Source organism: Hylobates moloch, unplaced genomic scaffold, assembly GCF_009828535.3.
Source record: "Hylobates moloch isolate HMO894 unplaced genomic scaffold, HMol_V3 SCAFFOLD_12, whole genome shotgun sequence".
Taxonomy (NCBI): Eukaryota; Metazoa; Chordata; class Mammalia; order Primates; family Hylobatidae; genus Hylobates; species Hylobates moloch.
The window spans coordinates 27786049-27798585 of NW_026652287.1; the positions used below are offsets into that span (position 1 = coordinate 27786049).

At 43.3% G+C, this 12537-nt stretch overlaps 1 protein-coding gene across 2 annotated transcripts in view; it reads left to right on the forward strand.

The window, feature by feature from the left end:
• APPL2 (adaptor protein, phosphotyrosine interacting with PH domain and leucine zipper 2) overlaps positions 1-12537 on the forward strand; it is a 63625-nt gene that overhangs the window by 40327 nt on the left and 10761 nt on the right. For both annotated transcript variants that reach the window (XM_058426063.1, XM_032168829.2), the window contains exons 12-17: positions 857-899; positions 983-1039; positions 1135-1223; positions 6645-6809; positions 6976-7028; positions 8360-8534. In XM_058426063.1, coding sequence (XP_058282046.1) covers positions 857-899; positions 983-1039; positions 1135-1223; positions 6645-6809; positions 6976-7028; positions 8360-8534 — 582 coding nt within the window. The remainder of the gene's footprint in view (positions 1-856; positions 900-982; positions 1040-1134; positions 1224-6644; positions 6810-6975; positions 7029-8359; positions 8535-12537) is intronic.

The following is a 12537-nucleotide window of genomic DNA, read 5'->3' on the forward strand; positions in this document are numbered from 1 at the left end:
TTGCACTCCAGCCTGGTGCAACAAGAGCAAAACTCCATCTAAAAAAAAAAAAGAAAAAAAAAGAGTTAAAGCCTCCACAAAGGTAGGGCAGTATTACTGTTACCTTATTCCCGGGCCTCCATACGCAGCAGACTTTTCAGTTCTGGGAAAGGAGTGATTGGGCTGCCAAGTCCTTCTTTGGGCATGATTGGAGGAGTGGCTAGGCTTGGAGTCCTGGTCATCTTGGATCATTAGAGGAGGGTCAACAGATGGAACTCACTGTAGAAACACAGACTTGGGCTAGGAGATCTGAGTCCCACCTTCTCATTTCACAGATGAACATGCTGAGGCCCAGGGCAAGGGCCGTGTTTGTCCAAGATCACATAGTGAATCAGGGCAGAGCCAGACCCACAAACCCATTTTCTTTTTTCTTTTTTTTTTTTTTTTTTTGAGATAGGGCCTTGCCCTATCACCCAGGCTGGAGTGCAGTGGCACAGTCACCACTCACTGCAGCCTCAACCTCCTGGGCTCAATCGATCCTCCCACTTCAGCCTCTCTAGTAGCTAGGACTACAGGCACACACCACCACGCCCAGCTAATTTTTGTATTTTTTGTAGAGAGGGGGTTTCGCCATGTTGCCCAGGCTGGTCTCGAACTCCTGGGCTCAAGCCATCCTCCTGCCTCGCCCCCCCAAAGTGCTGGGACTGCAGGTGTGAGCCACCACACCTGGCCCTGGAACCCCATTTTCTTTCCCTCTCATCATGCTGCCTTCATGGCACTTTTCCTCCCACACCCCAGCTAAGTTGAGTTTATGTAGAAAAATTCCCAGTCACTGAGATCGGGGAAGCACTTAATTACTTAGACACTTTTGTTTCAGGGGAATAATCCTCCAAGCTGAGAGCAGAAAGGAAAATGAAGAGGTAAAAATTGTGTTTGTCATATTTCTTTCCTAGTGTGGTGGGTGACTTTGAGATTCAGTGTTCTTTTTTAATGTCCTCTACAGTGGATATGTGCAATAAACAACATCTCCAGGCAGATCTACCTGACTGACAACCCTGAGGTAATTATCAGCCGCCTGCATCTCAGCCCTTTGCTCAACCTGGAAGGTAGGCGTCCACCTCCTGGGACTGAGTGTGTCTTCCTGTGGATTTTTAGGCAGTCGCGATCAAGTTGAATCAGACCGCTCTGCAAGCAGTGACTCCCATTACAAGTTTTGGAAAAAAACAAGAAAGCTCATGCCCCAGGTAACTAAAGGACAAGGGAAAACTAGCTTTTGTGGAGCCAAATTATTGATTAGGAATATGAAATGAGTTGTTGCTTAATCCACACAAACCAAGCACGTTTTTCAGCCTGTTTAACAAGCAGTAATGATGGCTGGGAAAGGTTAAATACCTGCCTGTGTTCACACCACGTTGTGAGTGGTAGAGCCAGGATTCAAGCCTGTCTGATGTCAGCATCCCTGTCCTTTCCACTGGACCATGCTGCTGCAGTCCAAGCAAACAGGACATGCATGGGGGATCCTGCTAGTCAGGAGTTCTCCCCACGTTTTCTATCAGTGTCAACAAAGTAATGGAACGAAAGCAAAAATGTTTTTAAAAAATAAGGAAAAAAAATTGCCTTTTATGTATCCATGTTAATGCCCACGCCTTATCTGAACACACAGTGATAGTTATATACGTACATTTATTTTGTATTTGCATATACTTTTTTTTTTTTTTACTATTTCTGTATTTTTCAGAATTATTGTTCCTTTTAGTAACTACACCCTATTCCATCATTTGTTTTTTTTACTTACTTATTTTTTAATTTTTTCAAGACAGAGTCTCACTCAAGTCACCTGGGCTGGAGTACAGTGAAGTAATCCCGGCTCATTGCAACCTCCACTTCCCAGATTCAAGTGATTCTCCTGCCTCAGCCTCCCGAGTAGCTGGGATTACAGGCGCCTGCCACCACACCTGGCTAATTTTTGTATTTTTAGTAGAGATGGGGTTTCACTATGTTAGCCAGGCTGGTCTTGAACTCCTGACCTCAAGTGATCCACCCGCCTCGGCCTCCCAAAGTGCTGGGATTACAGGCATGACCCACTGCGCCTGGCCCATTCCACCATTTATTAACCATTGAATATTTAGGTTATCTCCCCAGCATTTACTGTTACCATTTAGAGCAAACATTTTCATGCATACAGCTTTCCTCATTTTGAATACTGCTTTAGGATTTATTCCAGGAATCCTACCTTTTGTCTTAATGGGAGTTTCCATCTGGTTAAATAGTAGAGGACTGTATTTTCATACTAATGAAAGCCTGGCATTAAAGGGTAAATTAAAATTATGACTATATTTGGTGTTCATCTTTTAGTGGCATGGTAGAAAGAACCCCATTACATTTTGTACAAATATCTAATGACCCCAGAAGGAAGTCATTAGAAAACTCAGTGGTTAAGTAACTTCCCAGAATTTGTGCAGTGTGGAGCCAGCGTTCACACGCCGGGCATGAGGTATCTGAGAAGGAACGGGAGAAGGTAAGGCCAGAAAATAGGTTTGAGTCTAACTGGAAAGACCTGGGTGCCCTGCCTAGGAGTTACAGGCAATGGAGCAAAATGGAAGGTTTTGAGAAAATGGGTGACAGTCAGAACCAGGGTTAGGAAGACTATTCTGCACCTGGGTAGGATAAATTTTAGGATAAGGGTTGTGGGAAGAAGGGGAGAGTGCAAGACCCAGTAGGATGTTGATGTAGTAGTAGCTGTGAAGCAGAACATGAGAACTTAAACAAATGTTTTAAAAAAAAGAGGAGAAAGAGGCAACAAGTCCGAGAAACATTTCAGCACCGTAACTTAAGGATTTAACAGTTTATACAAGTAGCATGCTTTATGAAATGGAACTCTAAGGAAGACACTATATGAAAGGAAGTGGAACTAAAGATCCAGTCAGTGAGGGTTAATCCCGTAGCCTTCTCCTGGGTAAATTTATGTCTTCTCTTTGTAAAGTTACAAAAATGTTTCATGTGCACAGTGGAGGGAATACCAGACCTGCAGTTGAGAGACATGGGTTCTAACGATATCTCTGCCTTGTGTTATACACAGCTAGATGTCCCTGAGTAAGTCAATAAATGCTCTGGGCCTTTGTCTTCTCAGCCTTGTGACATACAAGGAACTAGCTAACCTCCTAGGACCCTTCTAGCTCTGATATGCCATCTCTCAAGGGTGTTGATGGATAGTTTAGGGGAGGTTGAAATTAGAAGTTGTGATAGGTTTCCTAAAAAGACAATTTGCAGCCTATATTTAATTATTCAGTAACTGATTTTTCCCCCCTATTCTAGAATAAGCAAGTCACGTTCTTAGACCAAAAGGACCCCACAGAAGGGAGACAGAAGACTCCCTGGGGAAAAAAAAATGACTAGCCAGCCAGCTGAATTAGCCCAGTGACTGGATGGGTGACAGATGTGGCTGCCAGACGGCCCCAGAGCTGTGGGGAGAGGGATACTATCTCTTTTAGGGTCAGCCCACTAAGAATAAAGCAATGTTTTGATGACAGTAGGGGGGAAAGAATCAGAGAAATTGTGTTCTTGGGAACAAACTGCTATTTACTTCTAAGCAAGTACCATGTGTGGACTTCCCTCATTCTGCAGTTACTATATATCTACTGTTCATTCATTTATCCGGCTACTCAACAAATATTTGAGTATCTACTATTTGCCCAGGCCTGGCCTAGGTAAGGAAACATAGGGATTACTGGGGAGAACAGGCCAAAGGTAAGCACAGACTGAGTTAAAACGAGGGAAGCGCTGCGACGTTAAGGAGACGAGGTGCTGTCATGGAGGGTGAAGAGGAGACCTGTGCAGGGCCTGGCTGTGAAGATAATATTCCAGCTGCAAAGTAAAAGACAAGACGTGGCCACTCTTGCAAAGAGCCAGAAGTAGTGTATTCTTGGTAGCAGTTGTGGAGGTAACAGGACAGAGAAGAGCTTAGTGTATCTGAGGAACTGAAAAAAGGCAGTGTAATGGGACAGTGCAGGCAGAGGGAGATCATGGGATAGGATGAGGGCAGGTGGGGAGGGAGGCAGGGGCCGATCATGAAGGAAGCATGTGGGGAGCTGTGGAAGGGTTCTGGGACGTGTGTGTTTGTGATGGAGACAGAGATACCCACTCTCCATTTTCCAAAGTTAGCTCTGGCTGCTCTGGAGAACACAGTGGGACGCCAGTGAGGAGGTGTCCCAGCAGCCCAAGAGAAGATGATGGTGGTTTAGACCAGGATCACGGCAGAGATGAAAAGTAGATGGATGTGGACTTCTTCTGGAGGTAAAACCTATGGGACTTTTGATGGATAAGCGTAGACGGAAAAGGACAGATCAAAGGATGACTCCAGTTGGAGCTGAACACCTGGGCAGACGGTGTTTTTTGTTTTTTTTTTTGTTTTTTTTTTTGTTTTTTTTTTTTTTGAGACGGAGTCTGGCTCTGTCACCCAGGCTGGAGTGCGGTGGCGCGATCTCCGCTCACTGCAAGCTCCGCCTCCCGGGTTCACGCCATTCTCCTGCCTCAGCCTCTCCGAGTAGCTGGGACTACAGGCGCCCGCCGCCACGCCCGGCTAATTTTTTTGTATTTTTAGTACAGACGGGGTTTCACCGTGGTCTCGATCTCCTGACCTCGTGATCCACCCGCCTCGGCCTCCCAAAGTGCTGGGATTACAAGCGTGAGCCACCGCGCCCGGCCAGACGGTGTTTTTTTAAAGAGAAGAGGAGTTCAGTTTTCGACATGTTAAGCATGAGAGGCTTGTGAAACATCCCAAATGAGTTGTCAAGCAGTCAACGGATGATACAGGTCTGGAGTGCAAAGAAAACGTCTGGTCTGGGTGTATGAATCGGGGACTCATAGCACTGAACAGCAGTGGATGAGGTCCTCTATGGAAGAAAGGAGAGGGAGGGGAAAGCAGAGCCTGCAACAGAATCCTAAAGAACTCCAGCATTTAGGATAGAAAAGGAGCCTGCAAACGACATTGAGAAGGAGCATCAAGAAAGGTAGGAGGAAACTATAAAATGTAGCACCAGCAGAAATCGAGAGGAGAGTTCAAGGAGAAATCAGCTGTGTTAGATGCTTTAAGTCAATTATGATGACTGCAAAGTGTCCATTAGAGCTGGTGACATGGAGATCACAGGTGAAACTTAACATCATGTCACTCCTATGTTCAGAGTCTTTGGTGGCTCCCTATACTGTTGTGTCAAGTTCAGACCCCACCTGACGGTGTAAGGGCCCTCTACAACCTGGCCCCACCCTATCTTGATTGTTATCTCCCCCTTTGACTCTCTGGGGAGCCAAAATCTTAGACTCACTTTCTCCCCTTGAAGCTTCTACTCATAGCTTTCGCCAGTGCTTACCACTTACTCTATCACAGCCCTTTCTTAAAGACAGGATCAAACAGCAGATGTGACTCTCCCATTTAGGGTTATTAGGGTTATTGAAGCAGTATGACATCCTGGAGATGCACTCTCCTGGCAGTGAGGAGACCCCTGTTTTTAATCTGGCTCACCCACCAGGTAACTGAGTGCCTTCAAAACTGCTCAATTTCTCCAGAGGCCTCAGTTTCCTTTTCTGTTAACAATGGAGGTCAGACCAAGTGGTCTCCAAGGGCTTCCCTTGCAGTGACCATCTACAAGCCTATGTACTGTGTTTCATCCACATTCCAGTCAGTGTGATCATTTGTCAAATGCCTGTTGTAAAGTAGTTTGATACACTACATTCAGTTATTGACATGTTTGAGAAATAGGAAAACATTGACATATCAAATGAATAGGAAGATCACTGAGAGCTTTTTAAGGTCCAGGCAATGAAAGAAATCAAAATACGTTGATACTCTTTGCCCTTCAAAGGAGTTTATAGTCTGGCTGTGGAGAAAAGATTTTTAAAATGTTGAAAAGTTAAGTTACAGTATTCTGAGACTGGAGGAGAAGAACATGTTGGTTCCTGATTAATCTGGACGTAGAAAGCACAGCATTTGATGGGCCACGATGTCAGCAATGAGTGTGGGCACAATGCGAAGCTCAGGAGGCACACAGGGCCGCAAGACTGTGCCTGTGACTTACTGAGAAGAATCACAGGAGTTCAGAGGAGGGAGGCGGGGTGCAGGCTGGCCTAGTGGATGAGGAAGAATTTGAGCTGGGTTGGGACAGTTGGGTGAGCAGCAGAATTGGGATAAAGATGGAAATAAGGAAAAGCATATGGTATGTGTGGTACAGCTCTCGTAGAGGGTGCATTAAAGGAGTGGAAAGGGAGACTTTTTGGGAAATTAGAGCCAGATTGTGATTAAATGCCAACCCAGGACCTTTGGTTCATTCAGCTAACATTTTTGAGTGCCTACTGTGTTCCAAGAATACGTATGACTTAGCTATAGCATAGGCCCTCCAAAACCTGCCTCACAGAGAAGGATACAAACAGAAAACTAGTAGCACAGTGCAGGATGCTGTGCAGCAGAGAGAACTGCAGGAAATGGGGCAGACTGAAGGTTTTTAGCCAAGGATATGAAGGAAGTTTGAAGGTTTATTTGTAGAATGGATTAAGGGATTGACGTAAATCTTTTCCCCTTGTATTTTCATTCATAAAAGTCACTTCAGCCTTCAACAAGTATTCACTTGATTATAAAAGCATAAGGTTAAGGGAATTGATTTTTTCCCCTTCAGCCAGAACCTGAAAAATTCAGAGATGGAAAATGAAAATGACAAGATTGTTCCCAAAGCAACAGCCAGTCTACCTGAAATAGAGGAGCTGATCGCGCCTGGAACGCCAATTCAATTCGATATTGTGCTTCCTGCTACAGAATTCCTTGATCAGAACAGAGGGAGCAGGTATGGGCTGAGAGCGGTTATCTCTGGGAGAACTGAAAGTAAATTTGAGGTCTCTTGTATCCCCCTCCACCACCAAAGACTGTTGCCATTCTGACTTCCAGTTCAAGTGTTAAGAGCCCTTCTAGCTGCAGCTGTCGTGTTTGTTCAACTCTGGCTATTCCCCTAGGCGTACCAACCCTTTTGGTGAAACTGAGGATGAATCATTTCCAGAAGCAGAAGGTAAGTGACTATTTTGGTGTCCTTATTCTTTCCTCTGCACAAAATGACAACGGCCATTGAAATAAGATGTAAAATCATGTTTTAGAGAGCTACAATTAGGAGTATGAATTAAGATTTGTTGTTCTTTCTGAAAGTTTAATAAGATATCTGCAATGGAGGCAAGTCTTGGATAAAAACTGAGGGGTAGCTGAAAGACCACCTACAGCTGTTTCACCATTAGCCATAGCATTTTTGTAGCATAGCATAGAAATGTTGTGAAATCTCAATCTGTTATCACATTCAAATGCAGTCTTGGTGAATTGGAAATATGCTGTTTCGTTTTAGAAAACCAAAAGCACAAATAACTTGTTCTTGAATTTGAAGATGACACAAATAAATGATATTTAAGTCTTTCAAATTCAAATTTTTGGTTTTTTACATTCTTATAATGTACTTAAGAACATATCTGATGGCCGGCGCGCTGGCTCATGCCTGTAATCCCAGCACTTTTGGAGGCCGAGGCAGGTGAATCACCTGAGCTTAGGAGTTCAAGACCAGCATGGGCAACACAGACCCCGTCTCTACAAAAAAAAAAAAAAAAAAAAAAAAAAATACAAAAATTAGCCAGGTGTGGTGACAGGCGCCTGTATTCCTAGCTGCTCAGGAGGCTGAGACATGAGAATCACTTGAACCTGGGAGGTGGAGGTTGCAATGAGCTGAAATCATGCCACTGCACTCCAGCCTGGGCTACAGAGTGAGACCCTGTCTCAAAAAAGAAAGAAAAGATAAACCTTCTTTGATCTTCTAGTTATGGTTGCTGGGAGTCAGTTTTGTCAAGTTATGCGCCACTGTCAGCAGCCAGGGCTGACTTCCTTTAGGCTATGAAACATCATCACTGCCTTTCAGTAATACACATGAAGTATGAATTTCATGAGATCCAACATGAGTTCTTATATCCTGCAAATAAAATTTCTTTTCTAAGAGGACTTTATCAGTGGGCCAAAGTAATGAATTTTCTATTGTCTAGTGAACTCACTCTTTTCAGAGAAAAGGTACAATGTAGTCACTTAGAGTTTCAGCATTAGAAAGATGTTCATTTGGTACCACCATTATTTCATTTTATAGATGAAGAAAAGCCTTTCTAGTCTAATGAAGTAGTTCCAAACTGACAAAATGTAGACAATGGAAGATGCAGAGCTTTGGCAATATTGGGCTTATAAAAGTGGTATTGAGAAATTTTGGTAGAAAGTTCTCCACAGAAAGCAGGCAAAACTAGCACATCTGACACTGGTGTGCAGATCAACAGCAGCAGGAAGTAAATGAGATCCTGAGCAGAAAATGCTGTCTTGCAGATTCTCTTTTGCAGCAGATGTTTATAGTTCGGTTTCTGGGATCAATGGCAGTTAAAACGGACAGCACTACCGAAGTGATTTATGAAGCGATGAGACAAGTATTGGCTGCTCGGGCTATTCATAACATCTTCCGCATGACAGAATCCCATCTGATGGTCACCAGTCAATCTTTGAGGTACATTGTTTTATTTTCAGACTTTCTTATGGCTTCAGCTAATTCCCCTTTTAAGGCTAATTCACCCATCTGAAATGTTTGTTAGTATTGGAATGAAGAGACTACTTCTTGCTTTTGCCCCCACTACTTTTTACATAAGATAGATAGCCTAGAAAGTGCTCCCTTAGAGGCAAGAACTGATATCTTCAAAGATTCAGTGGTGAGTGAATACTGTTGTTCACAAAGATGCCATCACACTAGACTTATTCTCTATATTACATCTCAGAGCTTGAAAATGGAAGGTTTTTGGTGTTTTTAAATTTCATTTCTGAGAGTACTACTTATAAAAATAATGGAAAAAAAAAACTTAAAAATCTGCCTAAATAACAGCCATCACAGAGAGAGCAGGCCATATTAACTACATGATTTAGGGTTTCGGGTAATACAATCTGGGTTTCAGATATGACCAAAATCCTGGTTATGAACATGGGCGTATGATACTATAGCCACAGGTAGCATCTGCAGCATAACTAGCCTGAACTGAGATGTGTTTTCAGTGTTAAATACATACCAAATTTCTAAGATTAGAATGTAAAACATCTCACTAATTTTTTAGGTTAATCACATGTCTGGTAATATTTTAGATATACTGGATTAAGTAAAATTAATTTTATCTGTTACTTTTCACTTAATGTGGCTGCTGGAAAAACTTCAATGATGTATAAGGCTTCCATTACATTTCTAAGGGACAGCACTGCTTTAGAGCCAGAATGTCTCAGTTTATTCCTGCTTCAGCATTTCTTAGTTATGTGACCTTAAGCAAGTTTTTGAGCCTCTATACCTCAGTTTTTTCAGCTGTAAAATGAAAGTAACTATTCACACCCTCCACTGTTGTCATGAGGAATAAATGTGCTAATATATGTAAAACATTTACAACTCACTGGCACATGAAAAGTGCTCAATGAACGTTAGCTTCAAAAAAGGTAACTAAGACTGTAGCAAAAATCAGGATATACCTTCTTCCATTCATTAAGCTCATCCATTTCGTTTATTATGAACCTTATCTGAGAATTAAGTTCTTATTAATAAAACCTTTTCTTTCAGTATGTCCCGGACCTTTTACAGAAATGGGCTCATGGTTCTTATAATCCTAATGATCCTGGAATAATTTCCACCAGAAAAGATCAAAGGAAAATATATGTAAAAGTACTGTGAAAAATCACAGACATCAAAGTGAAAAGAAAACCTACAGAATGGGAAAAGTATTTGCAAATTCTATCTAATATGGATGTAGTACACAAAATATACAAAGAACTCTTATAAAACTCAACAGAAAGACAACCCAATTAAAAAATGGACCAAGGACTTGAAATAGACATTTCTCCAAAGATCATATATAAATGGCCAATGAGGACATGAAAAGATGCTATGTGTTATTAGGGAAATGCAAAACAAATCCACAATGAGATATGTCACTCCATATTAAGATGGCGTGCACACTCTGTCTCACAGATGTGTATATATATATAGTTATATATCTCATGTATATATTTAATGGAAAATAAGCGTTTAGCAAGGATGTGAAGAAACTGGAACCCATTGCTGGTGGGAATATAAAATGGTTCAGCTGCTGTGAAAAAACAGTTTGGCAGGCTCCTGGGTAGTTACCCAAAAGAATTAAATACAGGTGTTCAAACAAAAACTTACATGCAAATGTTCATAGCAGTCCTTTTCATGATATCCAAATGGTGGAAATAATACAAATACCCAACAGCAAATGAATGGATCAACAAAATGTGGTAGAGTTGAGCATTCCAAATCTGGAAATCTCAAATGCTGCAAAATCTGAAACTTTTTGAGTGCCAACTTGATGCTCAAAAGAGATGCTCATTGGAGCATTTTGGATTTTGGGATGCTCATCCTGGTCAATATAATGCAAGTATTCTAAAATCTGAAAAAAAAAAAAAAAAAAAGCTGAAATCCAAAACAATTTCAGATACAGGATACTCAACCTGTATATACGTATGATGGAATACTATTTGGCCTTAAAAAGGAACAAAGGACTGATTGATAAGTGCTACAACATGGATGAATGATGAAAACATTGTGCTAAGTGAAAGAAGCCAGATACAAAAGGCAACATACTGTAGGGTTCTGTTTATATGAAATATCCAGAGTAGGCAAATCCATAGAGACAGAAGACAGAGGAGAGATTGCCAGAGGGTGGGAGGAGGAATGAGTAACTGCTTAATGGGGATGGAGTTTCCTCTGGGATGATAAAAATGTCCTGGGACTAGATAGGGGTAATGGCTGCACAAAGTTATGAAGACACTAAACATCACTAATGATAAATCTGACGTTATGCATACATCACCACAGTAAACATACCCCTGCAGTGGAATAGGTTCTGAGACCATTTGGAGGTCACACAGAAAATCAGAAGATTTAAAAAGAGAAATCGATTCCCAGACAAGATGCCTGAATAGGAACAGCTCCAGTCTGCAGCTCCCAGTGAGACCAACACAGAAGGCAGGTGATTTCTGCATTTCCAACTGCGGTACCCAGCTCATCTCATTGGGACTGGTTAGACAGTGGGTACAGCCTGTGGAGGGCGAGCAGAAGTAGGGTGGAGCGTTGCATTACCCAGGAAGCACAAGGGGTCAGGGAACTCCCTCCTCTAGCCAAGGGAAGCCATGAGTGAGGGACAGTCCTATCCAGCCCAGATACTAGGTTTTTGCCACTGTCTTCGCAGCCCGCAGACCAGGAGATTCCATCGAGTGCCTACACCACCAGGGCCCTAAGTTTCAAGGACAAAACTGGGTGGCCAATTGGGCAGACACCAAGCTAGCTGCAGGAGGTTTTTTTTTCTCACCCCAGTGGCGTCTGAACGTCAGCAAGTCCGAACTGTTCACTCCCATGGAAAGGGGGCTGAAGCCAGGGAGCCAAGTGGTCTTGCTCAGTGGATCCCATCCCCACGGAGCCCAACACACTGAGATCCACTGGCTTGAAATTCTCACTGGCAGCACAGCAGTCTGAAGTTGACCTGGGATGCTAGAGCTTGGTGGGGGGAGGGGCATCTGCCATTACTGAGGCTTGAGTAGGTGGTTTTCCCCTTAGAGTGTAAACAAAGCCACCAGGAAGATCAGACTGGCCTGAGCCTGCCACAGCGCCATAAAGCTGCTGTAGCCAGACTGCCTCTCTAGATTCCTCCTCTCTGGGCAGGGCATCTCTAGGTAGCAGCCCCAGTCAGGGGCTTATAGATCAAACTCCCATTTCCCTGGGACAGAGCACCTGGGGGAAGGGGTGGCTGTGGGCACAGCTTCAGCAGACTTAAATGTTCCTGCCTGCCAGCTCTGAAGAGAGCAGCAGATCTCCCAGCACAATGCTTGAACTCTGCTAAGGGACAGACTGCCTCCTCAAGTGAGTCCCTGACTCCTGTGCCTCCTGACGGGGAGACACCTCCCAGCAGGGATTGACAGACACGTCATACAAGAGAGTTCCAGCTGGCATCTGGTGGGTGCCCTTCTGGGACGAAGCTTCCAGAGGAAGGAGCAGGCAGCAATCTTTGCTGTTCTGCAGCCTCCGCTGGTGATACCCAGGCAAACAGAGTCCGGAGTGTACCTTCAGCAAACTCCAGCAGACCTGCAGAAGAGGGGCCTGAAGGAAAACTAACAGAAAGCTATAGCATCAACATCAACAAAAAGGATGACTACACAAAAACCCCACCCAAAGGTCACCAGCATCAAAGACCAAAGGTAGATAAATCCACAAAGATGAGGAAAATGCAGTGCAAAAAGGCTGAAAATTCCAAAAACCAGAATGCCTCTCCTCCTCCAAAGGATTACAACTCATTGCCAGCAAGGGAACAAAGTTGGACGGAGAATGAGTTTGAAGAATTTACAGAAGGAGGCTTCAGAAGGTGGGTAATAACAAACTCCTCCAAGCCAAAGGAGCATGTTCTAACCCAATGCAAGGAAGCTAAGAATCTGGATAAAAGGTTATAGGAACCGATAACTAGAATAGC